The 26,594-nt window shown below is 42.6% G+C and overlaps 3 protein-coding genes across 4 annotated transcripts in view; 2 read left to right on the top strand and 1 right to left on the bottom strand.

The window, feature by feature from the left end:
- The first annotated feature begins 2,161 nt into the window (after window positions 1–2,161).
- LOC134514508 (galanin receptor type 1-like) lies at window positions 2,162–20,469 on the top strand. Its single transcript, XM_063332416.1, has 3 exons — window positions 2,162–3,020; window positions 4,593–4,658; window positions 19,386–20,469. The coding sequence occupies exons 1-3, from the start codon at window positions 2,313–2,315 to the stop codon at window positions 19,701–19,703; spliced, it is 1,092 nt and encodes a 363-aa protein (XP_063188486.1). The 5' UTR covers window positions 2,162–2,312; the 3' UTR covers window positions 19,704–20,469.
- A 1,977-nt stretch (window positions 20,470–22,446) lies between these two features.
- On the bottom strand, window positions 22,447–25,461 carry DDX28 (DEAD-box helicase 28). The gene has a single exon (XM_063334298.1). The coding sequence runs from the start codon at window positions 25,384–25,386 to the stop codon at window positions 23,749–23,751; it is 1,638 nt and encodes a 545-aa protein (XP_063190368.1). The 5' UTR covers window positions 25,387–25,461; the 3' UTR covers window positions 22,447–23,748.
- DUS2 (dihydrouridine synthase 2) overlaps window positions 25,363–26,594 on the top strand; it is a 28,710-nt gene continuing 27,478 nt past the window's right edge. Inside the window, exons 1-2 of one of the 2 annotated variants that reach the window (XM_063334300.1) lie at window positions 25,363–25,492; window positions 25,920–26,059. In XM_063334300.1, coding sequence (XP_063190370.1) covers window positions 25,937–26,059 — 123 coding nt within the window. In that variant the 5' untranslated portion in view covers window positions 25,363–25,492; window positions 25,920–25,936. Of the gene's footprint in view, window positions 25,493–25,648; window positions 25,780–25,919; window positions 26,060–26,594 lie in introns of those variants that run through there. The other variant, XM_063334299.1, reaches the window with a different exon arrangement.

The raw sequence follows: 26,594 nt of genomic DNA, 5'->3' as shown, positions 1-26,594 counted from the left end.
GCCTGCAAGTCTCACTCCTGCATGCATTGTCTGAAATCCCCTGCATTAGAAACCATGCGTGTGCTATTTTTATTATTTTGCCCAAAACCACTAAAAAAAAAAATGCACACTCTCATTTGCTGTGATTGCTACAGTCGCTTCTTAAATAATATTTCTTGTATTATGCCCACTAAAGAGAAGGAGAAAAAAAACCAAAACAGATCTAAAATACAGAAATAGCTATAGAAGTCACTTTCTGTAGCCTTCTCTAAAATGTTATATGAAGTTCTACGACTCGTATTTAAGTTTCATGATTTAAGGGTGGGTACATGCACAAGGATGAGAGGAAAACAACAGCAGATAGAGTTGATTACTGAACGGTGGGACTGTATGTTTGAGGAAAACAAAGGCTAAGGACAGGAGCTGTCTGAAAGCAGTGAAGGAGATGAAATTCCAGTAGATGGCACTCAAATCCGCAGCACAACCACAGAGCTCGCAGGGTCCCTGCAAGTGGTGCATTGCAAGCAGCTGTCTGCAAGCTGAGGGCAGAGATCCCAGCAAACAGTCAGAAGATTTGGGGGACTGGAAGACTTAATGGTACCTGAGACGCTGTGCCACAGCAGGCCAAGCAGCCGGGCCACAGAAGACTAAGAGAGCTGCAGGAGGCATCCAGGTAGCTGGTCCAGATCTGCTCAGTGGCATGCAACAACGGTAGATGTATTTTCCGCTGCAACTTTCACTCTCCTGACCACTTCTCACCTCACCCCAAAACTAGCCTCAAAACTATGGGGGGAAAGTAGGAATCTAGCTTCATTACAGATTTTAAGCAAGTATATCAGAGCAGGCTAAGGAAGGCAGCGCTATCACCTCTCTCAACAAGAGCTTAGACACAAGTCACAAGGCAGGGCAATTCTCAGTCACAGAACTCTGTTTCAAAAATTAAGGGGCTCCCTCCAGTCTAACCCCGGGAGCTCCCTCCAGTCTAACCCCGGGAGCTCCCTCCAGTCTAACCCCGACATCCACGGGAGCCAGTGTTGCCAAGTGACCAAGCGCCTAGTCTTATCACCACTGAAAATCAAGATGTGTACTGTTCTACGCAAGAAGCTGTCCTGCATGCATAAATCACTGTGGGCAGGTACTGTTAATGTTTACCTCAACTTTGTTTCCTCCCCTTACTGCCTGTAGAGTTCACAGAATCCCTTAAGAAATATGAGGGAACAGACCATTAAAAACAAGTTACTTAGTGTCTTCAAAAACACACATGCTGTTCCTATAAGTAAGCATCAAAAACCCAATAACTAAGCCATTAATCCTTAAGAATTCTTTTTTTTAAATCCATATCTCTGTTCCCTTGCAGGTAACGTTACAGCTGCTCACAGCTACCAAGACTGAACCTTTCCCTTTCCAGTGCAGATGCTCTTGACGCTACTGGGCTGAACCTGAAACTTCTTTACAGCTGGACCAAAAAGATCTATGAATATTCAGGCACTAAGGAATTTGGGCAGATATCCAAGAAGTGGCAGGCGCCAGCTACTGAATCTAAAGCTCTCTCAGTTCTTTGTGCTGAAAACACAACTATTCAGATTGCTTTATGCTCTAATGTGAGCACATTAAAGACTCTGAAACAAAAAAAAATCTGCTCTGTTGATAAAAAACATATTTTAGCCTTTTTCCTCCTCGTGCAGCCAGTTACAATGCTGCTCCTCACAGAAGTACACACACTATTGCTCAGCAGCTGCTGCTTATCCCATCTTTTTGCATGAGAGCTTGCTTTTGCTCTGTTCTTCCCCTCCTCGTGAGTAGTAATGTATGGGGGCAGAGCTGATCAGGGGTTATTTTCTGAAGGGCTCATGTCACAGACAGCATTTGTTTTCACTGACACAGCTCCGAGTGGAGCTGGGAGAGCAGGTATGACAGCCACGGCTCCAGGGACTGGTGTGGGAGGGAAGCAGAAGAGGAGGGGCGTGAGGAAGCTGAGCTGCAGCCGCTTTGCCTCTGCTCCTAGCTCCCAGGACAGCTTCAGCCTCAGTCCTTCTGGCACGGACTTCTCCTCTGCCACGAGAGCTTCTCCAGTAGCAACTGCCAAGCCTGCAGTTGCCTCCCGGATGAGAAAATTCTTCAAGCTCCTTTTTTGCCAGTTCATAGAAGAATCTGCACCAGAGATAGACAGAACTTGGAAGAATCATCTGAAGACAATTGCTCCCAAAAGGAAAGACACAGAGGACTGGAAAACCCAAGCATTCTGCCTCTGTCCCCCACTAACAAACATAGACCTGCCCGATAGCAGTCAGGGCTACAGCGACGGCTCCCTGCCTTCCAAGCAGCCTGGCTCCATGGAGGAGCAGGAAGACAACTTTGTGCTTTCCCTCGGAGCCAACACCAGCAAGTGCAGCCCTGAGACTAACCAAACACGGGCTCCAACATGCTGGTCAGGAGCAACCAGGGGTGGCCCAGAGGTGGTGATTGTACCGGTGCTTTTTGGCTTGATTTTCCTCCTGGGAATGGTGGGAAACACATTGGTGTTGGTTGTTTTGGGGCGCCTCCGGCCTGGGGGACGCCCATCACGCAGTGCTACCAATATCTTCATCCTGAACTTGAGCGTTGCAGACTTCTCCTTTCTGCTCTTCTGCGTTCCCTTCCAGGCCACCATCTACTCCCTGCCAGAGTGGATCTTTGGTGCCTTCTTTTGCAAATGGGTTCACTACTTGGCCATGGCAACAATGCTGGTCAGCATCTTTACTCTGGTGGCTATGTCTGTGGACAGATACATTGCTGTGGTCCATGCCAAGCGTTCATCCTGCATCCGCAGCAAGCGCAACGCTGCCCTCGGCGTAGGTGTCATTTGGCTGCTGTCTCTACTCATTGCCATCCCTGTAGCCCAGCACCAGGCCCTCATGAGTGGTCATCAGCAAGCACCCAACAGCTCCTTCTGCTGGGAGCACTGGGCAGATGGTTCAACAGCCAAGCAGATGTACAAGATTACCATCCTGCTGGTGGGATACCTCCTGCCCCTGGTGCTCATCACCTGCTGCTATGCCAAGGTGGGTGAGAGGGATGCAAGTAATGTTTAAATGGAGGAAAAGATCACTCCCAGACTCTTGGTGGCTTGGATGTGTACACTCAAGCTGCCCAGGGAACAAGTAATAGATCCAATCCTTTCCATAGTCTCTCCTGGTATAGAATACTTCTCTGAATCAGGGGGAGGGAATGAGAACAGAGAATGAAATTACACCAACCCACAAAAAGGATTACAACTGTTAAGTTGATGCCTAGCCTGGCACCCAAATCCCCTAAAGATTCTTGATGATTTTCCTATTTTTCAGTTTGTTTTCTCTTGATAATAAATGTTTGCTCCTAGCAAGAGGAAAAACCCATGGAGGGAGAAACTATGCAGAGAGTGTACAGAAACAGTATTAAAGAAATCACCTCGATTTCTTTCTTTTTTTTTTTTGACACAAAGCTCAGACACTGTCTTGCAAAGACTTGCAAAAAGAGATCTTAGAATCAGTGTGTTATTCAGCAAGAAATCACTTCCTTTCTTCTTGTGGATTGCTATCACTGAAGTTTTTGGTTTCCCCTTACTGATCTTTAGCACATTTAAGACTGATAGTAAGTCTATGAGCTGTGTTAGCATGCAGAATAAGTTTTCTGTGAATTTTGAATTAATACCCTATTGTGCAGGGACTGGACTTCCTTGACATTAGTCAGTTGCAGGTCTACCCGCTTGGAAAAAAATGTTTTCCTGGAATTTAAGTTTATGTTTGTTTAATCAAAAATACATTACTTTCAATACTAATCTGTTCTGCTGTCAACAGGGCTAAGGATGGGACAATGCACTTAGATGTAATCCCTAAGCCCTCGGGCCTTGCTTGTCACAAGAGGAAAAAGCCACTAGAGCTCTTAACTCCTACCCTGTAGCTCTTGCTGTTTGTCCCCTCACTGCCCTAGGTGAGACAGCAGCAACTGGAAGGTGAGCCGCATTTAATAGAGGCAGGGTTTTGTTCATTAATTGCTTTAGAAAGTTTAGTCTGTTAGCGCCAAAGTATAAACATTGCCAGGTTACTGCCATGCTGTAATCAGGTTTCAAAAGCTTGATCTGGATGTTAACTGAGAATTTCCCTACAGTGCTCTAACATTTCTTGTGACTCTCCCTCTGAAAGGAGAGCCCACTCCAACTGCCCCATTTGTTAGTGCTGCGTTCAGGAGCGGCAGGACAGTCACACTAGGGTACAGTGCTGGCAGCCTGCTCTCTGCTTTTGTATATAATCAATCTAGAGAATAAGTGGAGATAACCTGAGGCACAATCTAAGATTCAAATCCATGGAAAGAGTCCTGTGGATTTCAGCATAGTGCCAGCTGAGCTCTTAATATTTGCTGAATTACACCTTCTGGAACTGTAGCAGTTTTAGTGCTTTTTCCAAACCTTGTTTCTTGAAAGAGAAAGAACTGTGGAGGGCTTAGAATTAGAAGTCTCAAAGTGTCAAATTAAACTTTGGTTGAAGTCATGCTAAAACAATTATTTTAATTTTTGTTGCATGTATGAAAAGTTCAAATACTAATATACACAATTAAATTTCCCATTGAATATATTGCTCCTTTTTCCCCCCACTAAGGTTTTATACCATCTCCATACGAAAGTAAAGAACATCTCCAAGAAGTCAGAGAGATCAAAGAAGAAGGTAAATATCTTTGGTTTAATGTGTATACTGACTATAATATAGTAGTTATGTCAGGTTTCTAAAATAACCAATAGCCTTTTCCAGCTCCATCCACATACTGAAGTGCATTCGTGTATTAGTCTTTCAGCTCGTGTTCAGAATTCATGTTGACAGTTTGTTATACACAGTACATACTGATGCCATTATTGAAATGTTATATTGACCTCTATATACAGGCCTGCTGGACTGCCTTTTGATTTATTGTGCTATAATAGAATCCCACAAATACTATCTTTTTACATTGGCACCCAGTAAGATACTCAGACTATAAAAATGTGGGTCTTTTGAGTACACCTCAGCAAGCTAAAAGGAAAATACATGAAGAACCCTGAAACTAAAGCACTTCTGATTTGCTGCGGTTTGCATTTAAGATCTTTCTTAAGGTTTGCATCTAAGTACATGAATTCAGGTCCTGGTTTGATCCCTTCGCAAGCCAAAGGACAGGGTTATCCTTGTCTCATGCTGCAGGAAATAAGCAGAATTGCAAGTATTCACTGAGAAAAACACTAAGGATAGAATTTATTTTCTTCTGTTTAAGAATCTTACAGTGAATAAGCCATAATTAATGGAAATTTTCAGGTAGCAAAACTCACTGACTTCAGTGATGCAACATCAGATTTACCTGATGTGAAAGGGTAAAATGCTATTTCAGTCAGAAATGTTATAATTGTTGAGCATGCAGCAATAAGCAAAACTGTAGACTATCTGGCTAGTCAAAGACAGGAAGTAATGGAGTACTATCATTAGCTGCTGACATGACACTCAGGTCACAGCCTGTGCCAGTGGCACAGCAACTGTACAACCCAACTGAGCAGTGCATGCACCTCCAAGCAGAGATGACAGCCAGTGGAGATGACTAGGGAATGCTTTGATTTGCTCTCAGCCAACACACTGGCCAGTTTCAGTGGCTGCCTGCCACGTTAGAGCAGCCCTACAAGATGTTGCCACTTTGCTGTCTATGACAAAAAAAAAAAAAAGAGGGTCATTACAGCAAACATGGCCATTTGATTGAAAAGGGTGCAAGACACAGAAATCAAAGCTTTTACGTGACTCCAGAAAAAAAAAAAAAAAAGAGAGACAGACATTGCTAACACAGCTGCAACAAGCTACAGATGTTTTGAAACACAGAATCATTTCTGGGCATGATAAGTTGCATCCAGTGATTTACTCACTAGCATTACAGGACCCCCCCTGTAAATCTAGATCACTCACAAGATGAAGAATTCAAGATACTAGATTTTCAGCATGCTGCAGCTATATCTCATAATAACTGTAACCAGTACCTCTATTGGTTTTTCTTTTGCCAAAGAGACTTACTGTAATGGAGAAAGAGAGGTATATCCCTAAACATAACATAGCCATCTATTCCTCATCTCAGAAAGAAACCAATCTTCTTAAGTTAATGTTTTGCATACAACTAAGGTATCACAGAAAAATGTACAGTTTTCATCAACATAGATGACTTCATGATCAACTTATTCAGGAAAAAGCAGAGGTAGTCTAGTAGGTTAGCGGTGCAATTTAGCATGTATGGTACAATCTGAAACAAAACTGAAGGGGTTTAAATACAAAAATAATATTATCTTTCAGGTGTATTCTCTGCAATATTGTGCTATGGTTTTAATGGTCTGGTCTGTGATGCTTCTCGTTGATTTAGAGTTGTTACAGAGATTTTGCCAGTTCTTTATGCCCTGAATCGTAACCAAATTTAACTCTAGATTATATTTAGTTTCTACTCCTTCATTACATTTGCTAACATACACTCAGTTTTGTTGGCAATATACTTACGAGTATCAATCCATAATTGGTCTTGCACCTACACAGCCTGTAAGGATAAAACTCAGCTGGTATTTGCAATATTATCTCACAATACATAAGGCAACTGTAGAAGTTATAATACACCACACAATATTTCCTTGATGGGAGTTACTTTCCCTTTCCCCTTAGTGTTTTTGATCATATTTTCTGTGTTCAGTTGCTGAGTTCACAAAGCAAGCCTCACAAACACCATCTCACATAGAGCCTCACAAACACCACTTTTTTTTCCATCGCTTGTTCCTGAACCTTATTGAGACTAGTGTTATCAGTCCAGCTCATCTAATTTCAAGTGGGTTCTGATAAACATTCCTTTAATCACCTTTTCTCAGGCAATAAATTATGCAAGAATTAGCTGCTATGTATTGCCTACTGCAGGAACATCACCAGACCTAGATGAACCAGACTATGTTGAAGAACACCATGTCTAATTTTGCCTACTGACTTTCTGTTGAACACTGATGCTGCCGCAGATTAAGATTTGAAAACCAAGAGTATTATTCCTGGGCAGATAGTGCAAACTACAAGAAAGCATAATCAGAGTCTTGCGTGCTTAACAACTACCATGACAAAAAGCAACCAAAAATCTGTTGTTTGTGCAAAATACAGCAAATAAAATGCTAAGAAGCACTGTCATTTTGTACAGAATAATTTCATGACTTTACAAGTTTGAAAAGTTGCTCTAGGTCTCAACCTATACCAACACCACAAAGCCCTAAACAACAAATCCCTAAACAGTTTGGTTGGTTTAAATTCCCCCTTCTGTCTTTCCTTACCTATATATAGAATCATAGAATCATTTAGGTTGGAAAAGACCTTTAAGATCATATGAAAGGCACACTATCCATTTCTTTTCTACGTTTGAAGAGAAAGCTACCAACAGCTGAAAATTTCTGCTGACATTTTCCTGTAAAGCGGTAAGTTACCAAATTTCATTTATGACACTAGTTTTTTCAAATGTATCCATTTGTATTTTTTTCACATTTGACCTGTAGAGTTAGATGAAAAAACAGCTCTACAGTTTCTCCTGCTTTGGGTTTCCTGATTAGATATGGTTGAGCAGACCAATCTTAAAAAAAAAAAAAAATACCTTTGACTTCACCTGTTCAAACAGGCTAATGTTACAACACTTCTTCCTACCTCCCCTTAAGTATTCCCCCATCCATAATTCTGGAATGCCTGGCAGCAATTCTTGTTCTACTTGGCACAGTTAGGCCTAATTAAATAGGCGATCCTTTCAGATGAATGAAAAAAAAAATCAAATACATTCCTCTCTACACACACACCATCTTCCACAGTTTGTCTCCTTCCATCACTTTCTGTGTAGAAATTGCTCATCTAGCCTTTCTGCAGGCCAAACAGCATCTTTAGCGTACCTTTTTAAAGTATTTTTTTGTTTCAACCACTTCTGTTAGCACTTTTTATAAAGAGTCTTTCTTGGGTAGGTTGCAGACACCCTCAATTCCTTCATGTGCTTTCAAAGTATACTTGAAACATATTGAGTATCAATCTTTTCAAGCAGATCTTCTCAAGAACACTTCACATTAGAGCCTAATAGGAAATTCGTATGTGTGTGTCAGTTCTGTTAAATTAGCTTCCTTCATATGTACTTAATTGGTCTATTAGTGACAAGTAGTTTTGTTTGGTTTTAATTCATAAACTTCATCAGAGATTAAGTGAACAGCTTTTGCTTATTTTGCGTGAAGATGTTTGACAAATGAATCTTGCTCCACATTTGAAAGGTTAATTTGGCATCTAGCTTGTTCTGAAATACGTGTGTGACTTCAGTGGCTAAACCCTAATTGCCTCGATCTATCAAAAGAAAGTGTAACATAACAACAAAGTCTTCCAATATGAGGTGATAACATTACCTGATTCACATCTGTTAACGTACAGTATGTATCTTGACCGCAAATGTATCTTTGAAAACCAAGTGTCACACTGGTACAAAAGAGTACAGTCTGGAACTATGACCACTCAGTTCCTATTTCATTCCTATAATTTCAAGAAAGAGGGACACTTGAGCTATTATCCTCCTCCCATCCCTAAGGGAAGAGGATTTGCTCTGTTTGGGTTTTTTCCTGATTTTTTGTCTGTTTGGTTTGTGGGTTTGGGGTTTTTTTGGTTTTGTTTATTTTTTTAAACAGATAAGTAGTAAATTTTGCAAACAGCTATCTGTTGAGATCTCACTACATTCATCTGGGCTACATATTGAGTAAAGGTCTCAAAAGAATCAAATTGTGGACTCAGAGTCCTTGTTGAACACAATTTCCCAGTGCAGTGAAATGATTGCCTGCATTACCACTGCAAACAGTTTGTCTTGCCTTTCAGAATTCCAGAAACTACGCTATCTCTTTTGCTTTGTGCTATACAGACTCCTCAAGATAGAACACTTCCAAGACAAAACATATTTAAGAAACAAAGCAAATGCCATACAGCTTAGGGAAGGGACTTCTCATAAACAGCATTCCACGTGCTGGCTGAAAACATATTGCTATTATTCTCCATTAGAGGCTGCTTCTAAACACCAGTAATATCAGGTAAGAAAAGTGTCATGACTTATTTCTGGATCTATAGCTTTCTTTGATCTTGTTAGAGTCTTAGTATAATACCATTCCCATCCCTCCAGCCCTAAATCCTGTAAACACTGATAACAGGCAGAAGAGACATCATCCTAATTCACATAGTTTGAGACACAGAACACAGAAATGCATGCAGTAAGGAAGTATTACAGCGACAAATCCAAATTCAAGCCACCAGAAAGGAGCCAGTATTTTATCTGTTATTAGTACCTATGAATGTCGAAACAACATGTGAATCTGCATAAGGCCAACATTTACAGAACAAGTGAGAGAGACTGCTACGTGCAGACCTGTGACAATTTCTAAAGAGATATGAAAGAATAGCCAAATGAACAGTCACAGTGTTAGGCAAGTATGTGCCTGACTTTCCTAGTTGCATTGTTGTAGCAAAGAACGCAAAATAATACTGGATTTAACTGAATCTGAGTATATGAAGTATACTGGGGCCCAGAGATTTGGTAATGTAGCTCAACCTCTCCCTTTAAAGATCATATTGTAACAGTAATCTGTATTAATGCCTTTAAAAAAAAAATAAGTTTTTTTTTTAAATAAATCTAACCCACAGAAACAAAGCTTAATGAACTACAGTACTAGAAATTTGTTATTCTAAGAACTCTCTTGCTTCTTTTCTCTACCACTTTTTTCTGAGACAGCATGGTTTTCCAGCGGGTGCTCCCGCAGCGCTGTGCTCAGACTTCTGTACAGGCTTACCTGGTGCGCGCCGGCTGCACTCAGCAGAGGAGCACCAGCTGCCCAGGGATCAAGCAGAGCTACACATGCAGACAAAGGTGCCTACTGTCTGTTATCTGAGAATGGAGAAAAAAAAAAACAAAGAGTTAAAATGATTGTATGTTTTCTAGCTATCTGCACAATTAAGAGGAGCTCTGACGCATACATCTGAAAGAGTGGCACTGCCACCCAATTTCCCCTCAAGGGCACCTTGTCAAAGAGATCCCAGTGTACACTAGTATAACAAAGCATCTTCTCTAAATAAGTCTTAAATGCCAGGATTTACTTCAGCAGAATCTGAAGACCCTGCTGTTGTCTCCCAGACAAAATTGCCATACGATAAACCTGGGGTTCCAGTGCGAATTTCATTCTCTGCATAGTGTTTGCAAAGTCACCTTTCCCTTCTCTTCCATTATTTGTGATCTTTCTGTTCTCTATCATTGTCCCGCTTGCCATAGTATTGTACTGAAAATTTATGTTATTTGAAGTTATGTAGGGGCTAGAAAGTCAGATAGGAGAACCCTGTTTTCTAAGGCCAACCTATTTGTGGGCAATGTTTAGGTATGTGATTGTAAAGTTAATTACAAACACATTTTGTTTGAATGGGCCTGGTTTATGAATAACCCAGAGAGCTCTGACAGCAGCCCCCTCCAAATCAGTGTTCAAACACTCGCTGAAAAGAACAAGTTTGTTTTTAACAGAATCCTACAGATGGCATACAATCTTCCAGGCACATATATCACACACAAAAGAGTTTTGTGGATGGGTTGCAATTTATAAGCTTTTAAGTTATAGCATGATTATGTTCAAACTACAGCAGCTTTTTCAATTTATACACACTTGAAACTTTGCAAAAATTTCCCTTGCACAAAGTTTGTTGTATCCTGACTTCATATTCCATTATCAAAAGAGTTTGACCTTTATTTCAGATTCCTACTTTGCAAATTTTTATATATGCTTGCCATCTACATGTCAATGGTGGACATGCTCAATTTAATATGCTTTTCCATTTATATGTAATATTTGTGCATTAGATCAAAGAAGAAGTTTAGGAATTTTTTCAAGCTTAGGCTGAAATTCTGCATGATGAATTAAGAGTGTGCTTGCAGAAGAGATACATGACTGTCTGTTTCCCTGTTTAATGCCATACTAGCAGCACAAGTTCCCCAACCTTAAAATTTAGATGATGTGATGCTGCAGGATTCCCCTTTGAAGTTTTGGATAACTGTTTCTTGAGGCCAGCCAGCAAGACCACATACTATGAAACCTTGTGCACCTCTGAATCACAAATAAAGTATATTTCAGTTCTATTATTTCCTTCCTGCATCATGCAGAGTATAGCAAGTCTATAATTTGACCCCAAGGAAAGTTAACAATGCCCTGTCTGACAGTGTTGAAAAGCGTTTCATAAGAGCCCAACCCTAGGAACTCTGAACGTACATTTGCAGTAAATAAGATGATTTAACAATGGAAATTAATGCAAATCATGGTCTATTCTGATCATGAAATGACCCTGTGGTGTCTTACTGGCCTCTGGAGCACGCCAGGGTTCCTCAATGTTTACTCAGTTTTGTCCTGTACATCTTTAAAGAACAAATAACAAGACTTGAAAACTAAACAGTCTGAAATGCTTTTTCGAGTTTAAGAATGTTTCTGGGGATGTGAATTTCACAGCTATTTTGCAAGCTCCCTTGAAAGGGCAGTAGAAGTTGTGGAACCTTGAGGGCAAAAGCTCCAATTAACAGACAATTTAAGTTAACCAATTAGTACTACACTTTTCTATTGTTTAGCTACAATAGAAAGGTAAACCATGCTTACCTGGTGGGAAAGCAGCGTCTCTTGTTTTGTTCTCTATTCCTTTCCTAATAATTCCTAAAATTTTATTTGCCTTATTTTATTACCATTTTTAAAAATTTCTGCTCTTCTAGGCAATACTTGAGAACAAGGCTGTTCACAAAACTATAAGCCCAAGATCCTATTCCAAAATTTTAATGGTCAGTTCAAAGCACATCTCTCTCTATGAAGCTGATTGTTTTCTTCCTTAGCTCATATATTCACCACCTTACATTTACCTACATGCAAATTAACTGTTCTTGCTCCCAGAGCTAAGTCAATGCAAATAAAGTTGATTTGGGACACTTTGTGGAGCACTGCATTTTGAAGGTCATAGAACAGCTTGAAGGTAAAACATACAGAATTCCTCCAAGGTAGCCAGGTATTCCTGAACATCTTGACCAGCAGGGACACACAAAAGTTGCACTGTAACTGCTTTCCCATATGCTGAACTATTTCTTTGGCTTCTGTTTACACAAATGGAAGTTTTCATATAGACTTAATGAACACAATGTTCAAGGCCTTGGCACTTGAACAACAGTAAGTACAGCAAAGGAGCATGGGAGATCCTGGCATCCATCCAGCAAACAAATACTAATCAGAAGTGAAATCCTGCAAGTTGTTTTGCTAACAAGAGCCTAGGGCAGTGGGAATAGAGAGCATCATTACCAATTAGTGGATAATAGGAATATCATAATGCTCATAGGCATTTGTGAATACAAAGTGACTAAGTATTAACGGCATCAACAGAGGAGATTAGTGACATAATCACAGAATGAGAGATGTGCAGATGAGCAGTTAGAACACTGCAAGTAAGCCGTCGAGAAATGAAGAGTGCACCTCTTAGTGTGCAATGCCAGTCACCAAAATGAACTGATAACAACTGAAATCTATTTGTTTCAATCCCTTCTCTTCTTCATGACAGCCAACTTCCATCTCTGATTGCAAGAAAAAAAAAAACAGAACAATGAAAAAGAACAATTTAATTATGGTTTTCAGATGACTGAAGAGTAGTACTACACTCAAGTGTAATAAATAGGACCAAAGGCAGTGAGAAGTGCATCAGAAGTAATTAACAGATGCATTTGCTCTGAAGCAGAGGAAGCTGCTATCCAACATTTAGGTTAGTTAAGAATACGTATGGTCTTTTTTGAATCAGCTGTTTGAAAACATTGTGTGTTTATCACTAAGCTATAACCATGTTTCTGGAGATCATATTGTGCTTTGGGACCTTTCTGTTAGAACTCTAGGGTAGAAAACAAAAAGATGTTTGCAAATGCATCAGGGGGAGTCGAATTTGTGAACAAAGGATAGAACCTGGCACCAGGAAAGAAGAAACTGACAGTTTTCACTTTGCACATTGGCTTAAAGTGGGACTCAGAGCAAAGGGATGCTCTTGACTGATTTCTGTCTTCAGAAAAAAGAGGATCCCAGAATCTAAAGTGACAAAAATTGTTTTCCTCAGAAGCTGGTAAGTACCTCCAGCAATATGCTGGTAGATTGTGCTAAGCCACATGTCCTTCCTGAGCACTAACACAGCGTACCTGCAGTATCTAAAAGCAAAAGCTTAGGGCACCACAGGTCACTATTTTTTTTGCCAAGCCTGCACTGCAGTACAAGTACAATATATAGCCAAGTCTGAAACTCTGTAGCTTACGCAAATCAAGTCTGGGGCAATCAAAACATGCACCAATCGTATCTCAAACTTTAGGGAAAAGGAGATGCAAGTTAGAGATGAGCAAAACAGCAGAAAAGAATTTCTCAGTAAATAGCATCATCAGGTAGGCTTTACATTAGAAGTTAAGAGAAAAGTCCCGGCCTACACACAAAGGCTGAGGAAGTATGGTATGAAGAAGCAGCACTGCTCTCACAGAGCAGTAATAAAGGGAAGGTCAGCTGTTATTTGCTGATAAGAGAGTGTGGAAGAACAGGCATAGGCTTCTTTATGCTTCTTCCTTCAGAATCATAGAAGAAAAAAAGAGATGAAAACCATATTCAGAAAACAGCAGTTGTCTCACTAATTAAGCCCAGTTTTTCATCAAGCTAGCGAGAATGTACAGCTTAATAAAAACCTGATTGAATGTTCTTTTCCGTTTCTGTGTGGCTGAGGTACACAGTACAAATGGATGGTCTGATCAGCTCTGAAAAAAGGTATGCAGCTAGCTGTCTCAAACTATGACTACATCAGGAAAGCAATAAGCTCTCTACCTTTAGACTGCTCTGTCCACTCTATATTTTAATCTCAGGAATGTTTATTATCTAACATATCAGGTAGTTCTGCCAAAAATAGGTCAGTCCGTGGAACACTAGAAGCATTTGACTCATTACAGGGCAGTCTTAATTTTACCCTTAACAAGTTGCCTGACAAGTTGAGGCAGCTTCATTAGAAGCTTATCAAGGACAACAGCTCCAAACACAATTTAACGCTAGAGTTCATCATTCTCCAAAATGAGGCATCTCCTCCCAAAAGGGTTTTTAAACACATTTCTTGTTGCTTTTTGAAGGGGAAGACTAAAAGGAAGAAATAGCTTGTCCAAGGCTGGAAAAAAAAAAAAAAACCAAACCAAAAACCAAACAAACAAAAAAGAGAAAACAGACAAAGAAAAGCAGGAAAGTGTAAATGAGAAGATCACCTATAAAGATAACAGAAGAATAAGCAAGTAAATTCTAGACAATCTGTGCATGGCAGGAACAATAATAGGGGTAAATAAGAGAGAAGGTTATCTACTTATTTGACAATCAAAGATATTTATGACTCTTTTAGTTTCTATTTCCCACCATGCTGTTGATTCACTGTATAGCTTAAGCACACTTTGTCTCTGCAACAAATAAGGCATTAAGTTATTTTGTGGAGTTGCTTGAAAGACTTCTAGGAGTATTAATAGAGAGTTAGATAATCCAGTAGTGGCCATCGTGCATGTGTTATGGACCCACGGAACCTTCAGAGATGAACCAGAAGGCTAGCATTATGTGGGCACAGCTAGACCAACAGTAATCCATTAACTGTGCAAATTATCACAGCCCACTAAAACAGTACACAAGCTATTTTGATCAGTAGTCTGCAGCTGCTGACACTCTATATTAACATTAGTTTTAGCTACAACAAAGTTACCATATTAAAAGCCAAACATAATGTTTTGTTTCGGTTTCCTCTATCTTAACTACATATTCCCTAACTTGAAAAAACAGACAAAAGTTCCATTTCCAAAACATGTTTATTGGGTCATGAATTATGTATATTATTGCTGTAGCATTGTCTATTTTTTCCATCTGCAAAATCCCAAATAGCTGGACCTCAGAAACACCTCTATGCTAATACATAGCAACTGCAAACCCATTTTTAATACCCAGCCCTATGTTAAATGTGCACTTTGTTATTTCACAATGAAAGGAAAAAAGAATCTAGGTATATACCCCTTAATCAAAAGAGTATTTCAGTGCTTGTAGTCCCCTAATTTAAGCAGAAGGATGCTATGAAAGGTTGCCTCGGTAACAAGGCTAAGCTGCTTAACATTGATAGAGGGTAAAAAAGTAGCAGCATTATTGCTGGTGAAAGCTAAGGATGGGACCCATTTATTAATAATTTCTTTAGTACCCATCATCCCACAAAAGGCAAGCTAGACCCCATAAGACCACTACGTCAGCCACTACATCAGTGTCTTTCAGTTCCATCAACTTCTAATCATACCAGGATATTTTTAAGGACAGCACCTGCTTCCCAGTGTGGCCAGTTTGAGGATGTTTGGGAGCTGAAGTTGTTCACTCACATGGGAACATGCTTTGTCACCTCTTATGTCAGACAGCATTCTAAAAGGCAAAACAAGGAAGCATCTGAAGCATGCCAGGTACAGGATGAACCTACAGGTTATTGCCTTTTAAAATTAATACAAACTTACTTGACAGACCTATTTGACAACAGGTCACCTTTTTTTTTTCCCTCTTTGTATCGTAGGCAAATGTTTTCTCTTATTTGAACAGCAATCTTGATCTGATACAATAACATCTTCCTAGAGAGGTTAACAGATTTAAATGGCTTGTTAATGTAGCTAAGACAGGTGAAGGTGGTACTTTTGTTTCATATCCACAGTTTTCCACTTCAATAATCATGTTTTAATTGCAGAACATCATTGCTGCAGGCCCTATGTGAGCAGATTAAAGATGGTGCCTGTCCAACATAGAGAAAACTCCTCTTTACCAATGCAGATGATTTTTCTGCAGAGTTAAACAAGTAGAAGAAAAAGCAGTTGCCATGTAAAGCACCTTTTAGCCTTCCCCCACATTACTACTGTCCTAGCAAATAGAATACACTTTAAACATTTTAGTGTGATTCACTCTAGGTATAAGATCAGATTAAGTGTATGTTATAAACGATAATTAGAATTCTAGTGTGCCCTCATATTCTGCAGGTTTTAATATTGTTACTTAGGAAGGTTAGCATAATATTAAGGTCCTGAACCAACTCAAATTGTCTAGATTGCCACATATTTAATAAAGAACTATATCTGAATGCATAAGTGCAGCAGCTTCTTAGAGACACAAGTGGCTTTTGAAGTATTTTGACATTAAAAAAAAAAACAAAGAACACAAACCAAAACAAAGGCTTTTAAAGTTCTAAATAATCTTAGGAAACATCAAGAGCATTATAGGGCAGTTACTAGAGTGAAACAGAAGAACCTGGAAAACAAATAGATTTCCTCCGGTTTCACCCCATATCTCCAACCCCTTTGACCAAGTCAGGTTACAAACATAAGACTTGTTTATAAATATTTTAGCCCTGTCTTCCACTGTTCTCATGTATTGGACTGCAACCAATTGCTACAATCCCAGGTGTTACGCACTGAGATCTAATCACCTTATATTCTTTCTGCTACAAAGTAATGCCACTCTGCTCTTCCCTGGAACACGCTGTCATCATCTCCCAAACATGCAATACAGAAGCCTTCTGTTAGCCAGTATATATTCATGAATATAACACCTAACTCATTGATACAAGAAGACGGAAAAAGCCATCACTAAAGTAGACTTTAGATGAGTGAAACTTTATCAAGTACCTGGAGAGCCCCTGACTACAAATGCTCTGAGGAGAAGTATTTCGGTTGTACCACTACTGTCTTTCAGAGCACCAGAGAACCCATCTAAGACATAATTCCTTAGGAACCCTTGCTTCATTAGTTCTGGTACTCATAATTTCCTTGTTTTCCTCAGGTTACATTTCCAATAAGGCCAAGCATATGCCATAGCATACTAACTAAAGCATGCTGCAATTTCCTTCTCACCCAAAACACAGAGAGAATACCAAGACAGGAGCAAGCAACCCATGAAATGCCCTCCCAGTTTAACAGGAATCCAAAAAATCTTCTTCCTGAGCCTGAGACCAGCTCTACCCAGCCACCTGAGCCACCACTGAGATACTGCCTAGGAGATATGCTTAATTTGGCAAGTCATGCCAACTGTGCAGGGCTGCAGAAAAATCTGAGAACATACAGAGCTTTTGCCGCAGGTGTTGCATTTGCTGTATTTTGGCGGGACTTAGAAAAAGATTTCCCTTCTCCTATAAAATCATTCCAGCTTAGATATTTTGGTGTTAGATATATGTAAGCCTGAGTCTTTATAACTTCGATTTATGCATTTTAGCATAACAGGTACAGTGACAGAATGCTATAAAGTGCTTCAAAACGAGATAAAAAATCCTACAGGTCTTCTCTAGCAGACAAAACAACTGCTAGATGTAGCCATTATAACCACTGATTAAATGTGGTTTTGTTCATTAGAAAATTATCCCTCTTCTAGGAAAGTAATTACACATTATTCACTTGAAATCATGCAAGGGAATTACTGACAGAAGCGTTAACCTAGACTAGTAAGGCTGTAAACCTTAAACTGAAACGAAGCCTAAGTCTTCATTTTTCTCCATTACTTTTCTACTACTTGTACAACAATTCTCCTTAGGGGAAATATCTGCATATTTCCAAATTGTTATATTTACTACAATGACAAAATACAGAAGAGAAACACTAAATACTACAGTCGAAAAGCATACATTTTGCTGAGAAACAGGTGGGGGAGAGGAGGGAAGTCACCTGCTGTGCATCTGTTACAGTACCCACAAAAGAGGGAATTAAATATGTAAAAATATGCTCACCTTCCACTACCATTAGTGTTTTTGAAAACTTCTGAAGTCAGGTGGAATTAGCCCTGCAAAAACATTAGGAAGCAATCTCAGTCAGTAATCTCTGAGCCTGAGCGTGCTAGAAGTAAAAAGCGAGAGAAAAGCAACACCCTCAGCCGCCTTAAACGTGAAGGGTGAAGTCCCTCTCCCTCAGGGTCTTACAGAAAGTAAGTTGAAGCGGCTTGTAGCTTAATTTTAAAAGTCATTCTTCATCCTCTGCAAAGACTCTCAGGAAAATAAAATAAAATAATTTTAAAAGAGTGTTTTGTTGTAACACACACCTTTAACTATACTAGGTTGAGGAGTTTTTGTTCAAGGGGGGAAACACCTTTTCAATAAAGACTGAGCTTTTTCTCGGTATGTGTATCCTGCAGGTCCTCCAAACATTATCTTCACAGCAATATTTACAGGGCAAGGGACTTTGCCAACACTGGTGAAGATCTCTGCTTCAGACTGGACTCACAGCCCCAAAACACAGTCATCGTACCCCCAGTCTTCATGTTAGTCCTTTCCCCACCCAGGTTCCTCACAGCCTGAGCCCTTCTCCCTAAGCTACCATTTCCCTCAACAAAAGAAACAAAAGAAACAAAACCCAAAGAAACAGCCTACTAAGTTTCACACCAAAATAGCTCAAACAGCTCATACCACCTACCTTTAGTCAAGGCTGGCCCTCTGTGCACCCTTCCCACCCTGGCAGCACCCAACCACCCCCTCACACTGCTCCACCATGTTCCTCAGCCCTCCCAAGGCACCACCTCAGCCCTCGTTCCCCTTCCCCAGCCACAGCTGTGGGGCTACCACAGCTGCAGTCAGCAGCTCACCTCGTGTTAACCTTCATTTTGGATGGTGACTTCAAAAAACACAGTTTTCAGGAAAATTTTACCTCAGGTCAAGCTTTGGGGCTTACAAATGACAGCTTGCAGTGGTGGCTGGCCAGCCTAACTAGAGCGCAAGGGCTGCAGGGACACGCCCCTAACCCAGCCAGCGCACAGGCTGCGAGCCCACTGGCACTCCCTCAGGTAATAGTCTAGCTAGGAATATTTGTAACCAAAGAGCACTGTATGTCTAAAAAATAAATAAATAAAAAATCGTCCTCCGTGCATTGTTTTTCTTGGTTTCTCCCCTAAAAGGAAAGCTACTGGACTAATCTTTCTCCTCAGAAACATGCAGGGTCAGCCTTCTCTCAGTGGCCTGTTTCCTTGCAGCCAGACTGTTTTCCCCTGCAGTTATTTTCAATAGCCTTAATGCTTAATGTTCCTCAGCCTCCAAATGTTAGGCAATATTATTTCCACTCTTACACGTAACTTAGTTAGCATTACCGTTGCAGTCTCTGTATTGTTGGAGGTTTTATGGGCACTATCTCCATTGCCCATGGAGTTATTTACTTGAGCCAAAACCAGGCAATTCTTATTTCCTTTTTCATAGTGTCATCACTTGCCCACACGGCAGTCATCAGTGTTGCCTGTGTTATGCTGCCTTCACTACTGACAGAGGAAGGCAAACTCATACCACAAGACTTGATCACTACAACCATTTAACACGTGACCTTGTCTTTTGCAGACAGCGCAGACAGTGCTTCTCGTGGTTGCTGTGTTCCTGCTCTCCTGGCTGCCACACCACGTCATCACGATGTGGGCAGAGTTTGGGCAGTTTCCCCTGAACAACATCTCCTTCACGTTCCGCATCATCTCTCACTGCTTAGCCTACGGGAACTCTTGCATCAACCCCATCATTTACGCTTTCCTCTCGGAAAACTTCCGCAAGGCCTGCCGGCAAGTCTTTACCTGCAAGTTCTTCCTGCGGCCAGTTCCCACTGAGAAACTGGTCAGAATACGCATGGAGAACTTCTCTACCACACACTCGACCACCAACATGTAAATTGGGCTCATAAATACATTTCAGGAGAAAGAGGAGGGGAAAGGGTGCTGTCTGGGTAGAACAGCTATACAAGTGCATTTCAGGGAGAGGCACAGCCTGCAAAAATGTGGACTTTGTCAGATTACCAGAGTGGTAGGAGGCATTTTTCCATCTGGCTGTTAGGACACTTGACATAGCTTGGCCTAGGGTACCTTCCTAGGCACTGGGCTGCATGCAACAGAAGTACCTGAATGTCCTTGTAGTGCCCGTAAGATAGAACTCGTATGCAGTTGTAGTTATGTCCATAAAATCTAAAACTAAGAGTTACACAGAAGGTAGAACATGAACAGCCAAGAAAAGAGCAGTTATTTATGTGTGTAGACGGTCATTAGGATGTAAGCAATGAGTGATGTGACATTTAGAGAGTATTGAAAAGCAGTTTGGGAAAACTCAAACTAAAAAGTCTTTGAATATGTCTTTGTTTCTTAAACACGTTTGACCACGTGGGAGAGACATCTATTTTTAGCTCGCTAGCTGTAATAAAGTCTCTAAATCTCCTTGAAGGCTTTGCTATAGTATTTACCTATTGGGTAGCAAAACCTTTCACGTGACACGTCAGTGATGTGGATGTCTGCATTTGGTGGCTCTGTATCAGTTTATATGTCCCAGGGTGTGAATGTCTGTGTGCTCCTGAATGTAATTACTGCTGTTAATCACTGGCTCCAGTAACTGTCTCTTTGTGAGCAACAGTACGAAAATTGTATTTCTCAATATATGTTTAAAAAAAGTGTGGTTTTGTTTGAAAGTAATATTTACAAAAGGCTTTATTGGTAGTGTTCTCTGAGTATATCTACCCAAAGCTTTTTATTGGCCGCTTCAGTATATAAATGTCAAATAGTGGGTTTTTTTTTTTAATAAACTGTTTTGATCAACAGTGCCCTAGCAACAATCAGTTTAGAGCATTTGTACTGAGTTCAAGGTTACTGTTTGTAAATATATAAAGTGCATACTACTTCAACATTAAGAAGCATATGGCTGAAAGAACTTGATTATTTCACTGTGTTGTCTAATTTGATAATATTGTGTGCTGCAATACAGACTGACCTGTCATGGCATTCACTGTAACATGATTCCAGATTCATAGACTATGTTACTGAGTTTTTAAAAGTGAGTTACAGAAGTTAGAATCATAGAATTGCCCGGGTTGGAAGGGACCTTTCAGATCATCGAGTCCAACCATCAACCTAACTTTGACAAAGAACATCACTAAAACATATCTCTGAGCTCTATGTCTGCCCATCTTTTAAATACCTTCAGGGACGGCGACTCAACCACTTCCCTGGGCAGCCTGTTCCAATGCTTAATAACCCTTTCAGTGTATAAATTTTTCCTAATATCCAGTCTAAACCTCCCCCGGCACAGCTTGAGGCCGTTTCCTCTTGTCCTATCACCTGTTGCTTAGAAGAAGAGACTGACCCCCACCTCACTACACCCTCCGTTCAGGTAGCTGTAGAGAGTGAGAAGGTCTCCCCTCAGCCTCCTTTTTTCTCCAGGCTGAACACCCCCAGCTCCCTCAGCTGTTCCTCAGAAGACTTACTCTCCAGACCCCTCACCAGCTTCGTTGCCCTTCTCTGGACACGCTCCAGCACCTCCATGTCATTTTTGTGGTACGGGGCCCAAAACTGGACACAGTACTCAAGGTGGGGCCTCACCAGTGCTGAGTACAGGGGGACAGTCACTTCCCTAGTCCTACTCACCACACTGTTCTGCTACAGGCCAGGATGCTGTTGGCCTTCTTGGCCACCTGGGCACACTGCTGGCTCACATTCAGCTTGCAGTTGACCAACACCCCCAGGTCCTTTTCTGCCAGGCAGCAGTCTAGCCACTCTTCCCCAGGCTTGTTAAACTTCAAATTCCCCAAGTTAAACTACAAAGTATACATCTAAAAAACACAACAAAACTAGCTGAATATAACTTCGTAGAACATCTTCAATGTCTTTTGTTATGGCCATCAGAACACATAAAATTAGTTTCTGTAACATGTAATACTACCAATCATTCATTTTTAACAGGTATATTAAAATATACATTAATTACAGGTATATTAAAATATACCTCAGTGTCAAGTATGCCCAGATTGCCTTTTATAACCTGGTTAAGTCAACCTTCCTCTCATTTTCCTTCCACATATTTTAACTCAAGAAAAAAGCTACTCTCTTATCACTAATACCACTTAGTTACTGATACAAATTAAGTAGATGCATTAATTATGAACAACCATTGCCTCATAGTTTTACTGTGGATCTTGTGTCAGAAATTGTTGTTTATGTGACATCATTTAACTTTGGTTAATTTGGTTGCATTATTTAGCTGGAAACCGTAGGTAATAAAGCAAAGCATTACAGCACACAACATCTGCAACAGTTACGAAATTTTATCCTGAACAACTGTTTGATCTAATCCTGTAGAATAGCTACACGAGAAGACAAATGTTGGACATCTGAGATCCCCAGCAACAATCTCCCTCAGAAACTTAAAAGGGCAACTCTGTATGATGAACTGGGAAGCACTGTCACCATCACCAGCTGCCTCAGGAAAGACAGACATTCTATGAAGCAGGTAGTAACTCAGTATTTATGCTAACACCGTGAAGTGCTACAGCTTTGAAAAAGATCATAGTCAAATTATATGACACTTGAGATGGAGTCAGCCTGAAATTGCTGAGGCAAAGCAGGTAAGCAAATATTAAAATTTTTTACTTGGAGTTTCTTGAATACCATTTACTTCATTTAAATTAATTTCTGTGTCTACAGTTAAAGGAAGCTATTTCTCAGCAGTTCAGAGGACTTGATACAACATAAAATGCGTATTAACAAATGGAAATAAGATTTTCTCTAAATTATAATATTACAGGTTGTCCCCAGATTTCTGTTTAAGGATTTACCCTGCTGCTATACATCAACAGTAAGCTTCTGCTTGTGGGCACATAAATTGCCTTATTTACAGTTATTATCTGTTATTTACAGATGGACAGCATCAAAAAAACAGCCACTAAAAGAAAAGGCTGTGATAAACCACTGCAACAGAAATGAGAGCTAAAATGCTATTTTTGTGTGATTATTTACCATGGATACAAAATAGCAGCTAGATATGAAATAACCTCAGCCTCACTTTAATCCTTTTTTTAAAGGATTTAAAGCAGAAAAGAACAATGGCGTAATTTTCAAAAGAAATCTTGTAATCACTCTGTTACCTGGGAGTCATTAGAACCCGTGAGTCAACACGCTTCTTTACTTTAACAGAAGATATTTTTTGGTGGGTTGGGGTTTTGTTTTGTTTTTAAAATCAGTTCAAAGACTGGATATTTCACTATAGCATGCAAAAACTGAGAACACACTTAAAGGCTTTTTTTTTATTATTTAACAGAATCTGAAGCAGCAAGATCCCCTTTCTCAGTGAAAGGTAACCATAAAATGAAAAATTAATACCTTGAAAAAGCCTAAAAGCCTCAAGCTTTATTGTGCCTTCTCATTCCCACCAAACTTTACAGGTATCTCTTCTAGAATTCTCTGAATGAACTCCTGTATCACAAGAAAATCAAATATAATTTGTCCTTTAGTCTTTCTAGATGTATCTGTAATTGGTCAAAGTTATAACAAAGTTAGGAAAATATTTTCTTTTTTCTTGCCACAGAAGTTTTAATAATGAACGTTTAGCTGGTGGTGGTGGGAAGCAATGAAATGCAACAGAGCTGCACATCACACAGGCGTACTTTTCTTCTGATTTGAATTTAAGTTAAAAGTCTTAAATGGGATCACTCTTCAGTCTTCTCAAAAGGCATTTTGTTACTTGCTAGCTCCCTTTTGTAAAACCATGACTTGTGATGCCTATGGAAATGACTATTGCAGCTTCCAGAACAATGTACAAAGTTAACCCGATCACCTGGTTCTGAAACTCAATTCTCTGTTACTTCAGTCTAGCTTACACCCAGAAGCTCATTCCTTCTGCCTTAATGATTTCAAGCTTAGTCCCTACCAGGCCATTTATTACTGCTTGGCAACTTGAATCAACCTCCTTTAGGTGGACGGTTATTAATGGAGGAGTCCATGCCTGGGAGACCTGTCCTTTTCCGGGCTGCAGTCTCTATTTTCCGCACCAGGTCGACGTCCCACCGATGGGTGACAAAACTAACCACGGCTCCAGGTGCCTTGCTTCCCACCCGTCCAACCCGTCCCACGCGGTGCAGGTAGTCCTGCAGGGTGTCTGGGAAGTCATAGTTGACCACTAACTGCACACTGCTGGTGTCCAGCCCCCGCGAGGCAAGGTCAGTGCAGACAAGGACAGACACGTCACCCTTCTGGAAGGAGGCAAAAATGCCAGCTCTAGCAGCTGCTGACATCTGTCCCTGCAACCTCAGGTGCTTGATCTTGTGATCATCCAGGATATAGCCCAGCCAGTTGACAGTGCTGGCACTGTTGCAGAAAATGAGAACAGCCCCCCCAGTAGCTGGGCGCTCCTTGAGTAGCTGCAGTAGTTCAGGCAGCTTGTCCCGGCCTTTTAGGCGGACAAACTTCTGCTGGACATGGGGTGGCAGGCGGTGGAGGCTCTGGGTGGCGAGTGTGACGAACTGGCCCACGTCGGTGAACTTCCCCAGCGTCTGGCTCAGTCCTGCGGGGAAGGTGGCTCCAACCACCACCACCTGGGTCCTCGCCTCGCCGGGGCCAGTCGGCCCGGGGGCACCGGCGGCCAGGGGCGCATGTGCCAGGATCTCCTCCAGCGGCTCCGCGAAGGACTCGTCCATCAGGGCGTCCGCCTCGTCCAGCACCATCCAGCGCAGCCGCCCCAGGGCCAAGAAGCGCCGCCGCAGCGCCTCCCGCACCGCCCCGGGGGTGCCCAGCAACACGGCGGCACCCGGCGGCGCCGCCCGCAGCTGCCTCCGCAGCCCGCCCGCCGCCCCGCCGCCCGTCAGCCCGCGCACCTGCAGCCCGGCCGGCCGGCACAGCGCCGCCGCCACCGCCCCGACCTGCGCCGCCAGCTCCCGCGACGGCAGCACTACCAGCCCGCGGGGCGACGCCGCCGCCGCCTCCGCCTCCTCCGCCGCCGGCCCCTCGGGGCGGGAGAGCAGCCCGTCCAGCAGCGGCAGCAGGTAGGCCAACGTCTTGCCGCTGCCGGTCTCGGCGGCGCAGAGGGCGCTGCGGCCGCGGCGCAGCGCGGGGATGGCGAGGCGCTGCACCGCCGTGGGGCGGCCGATGGACAGGCCCTCCAGGCCGGCCAGCAGCGACGGCTGCAGCCCCATCTCGGCGAAGGACGCGCCCTGCCCCGCCTCAGACGGCGGTGCCTGCAGGGCGGGAGCCGCCTCCTGCGAGGGCTCCAACTGGAAGTAGTCCCCGCAGGCCTTCCTGTGCTTCCAGCCCGCTGACACCAGCTGCGGCCGCTCCCAGCGCCCCACCGTCTGCCAGCGGGGCTGGCTCAACTCCGGCCGCCGGCTCCGCAGCAGCAGCTTCCCGGGCCGCCGCCCCACCGCCGCCGCCGCCTGCCCTTGCCGGCGCCGCGCGCCCCGCTGCAGGCGCAGCCGCAGGGCCCAGGGGACGCGCACCACGTTCTCAGGGGGCTGCCCGCCCGCCGCCGCCCGGGTGGCTGTCTGCCGCCTCGGCGGCAGCAGCAGCGGGAAGGCGACTGCCGTCCCGCCGCGCCTCAGCGCCATGGCGGCCTCTCACGTGGCAGCGGCGGCGCTGCCCGATGACGCCGTGAAGAGACGCTTCCTCCGGTTGTCCCGCCCCCCGGAGACACGGCGGAGCCACGCGAGGAGGGTGAGTGCCACGGGTTGGGGGCGCGCGCGCGGCCGGTACCTCAGGCGACGGGGTTCGGTACCTCAGGCGACGGCGGCCCCTTCGCCTCTTCAGCTGACGGCTGAGAGCTGGCCCCCGCGCGAGCAAACATGCCTCTGAGGGGCTCTGTCAGAGCCGGCCCGGCGCCCCTCGCTCAGGGGGAGGAGCCCGTGCGGCGGGAAGCACCCCCCAGGCCGCCCCGACCCCTCGGGGAGCAGCTGAGCGCTTTCGTGGCTCCATGCGACTGTCGCCGGGGCGGCGGGAGCTGGGTAAGCAAGCGGCCTGCGAGCTGCTGAGGGACCCCTGTCAGGTTTGACAGGCTCACACGCTCCCCCCTCCCCAAGGAAAGTTCTGGACGTTTAGGAGGAAATTCTGTTCCATGGCAGCGCCCCATGATTTTCTCTTTCAGGTACTGTCGCCATAGGAATGACGGTGAACACACCCCTGTGTTTTAGGGGAAAGAAGATTCTGGCTCCAATGGTGCGAGTGGGAACATTGCCAATGCGTCTTCTGGCTCTGGACTATGGTGCTGATATTGTGTACTGTGAGGTATGAGCAAATGAGGCAGTCTTATCTGATATAACATTATTGTTAAGAAAAGTACAAATAGACTTTGTTTGTTGTAGGACTTTTTCCCCATTACACCTATTTTTCATTAGAAAAATGGGGAAAGAAAAAATCTCTGTAATTTAAGGCATTTCCCTTTGAGCAATCCTCAAGTTATGGCGTGCCCATATTTTAAGACTGTTCAATAATCTCAGTTCAGTTAGACAAAACAGCATAACATTTTCCTCACATTCTACTGTGTTTTGTTTTTTGTTGTTTTTTTTTTTTTCTTGAGTCATAACATTGAAGGAAGTCTCAGATTGACCTACCCTCTCACCCAGTTAGTTCTGCTGTGCTAACCCAGAGCATCCATATATACCCCTCACAGCGCTGCTGTCCCTGTTGCTAACCATTTTTCTGAAAGCTGCCTGAAGTTAAGACTCCAGTTTGCTGCAGATATTATTGGTAGGACTGCTCTGTAACTTCAGGTTCTTAGTCTTCACTGTCCTTATTGTTGCAGTGCATCAGTATTCAGTTT

Source organism: Chroicocephalus ridibundus, chromosome 4 (assembly GCF_963924245.1).
Source record: "Chroicocephalus ridibundus chromosome 4, bChrRid1.1, whole genome shotgun sequence".
Taxonomy (NCBI): Eukaryota; Metazoa; Chordata; class Aves; order Charadriiformes; family Laridae; genus Chroicocephalus; species Chroicocephalus ridibundus.
This window is presented reverse-complemented; position numbering and strand designations above follow the sequence as displayed.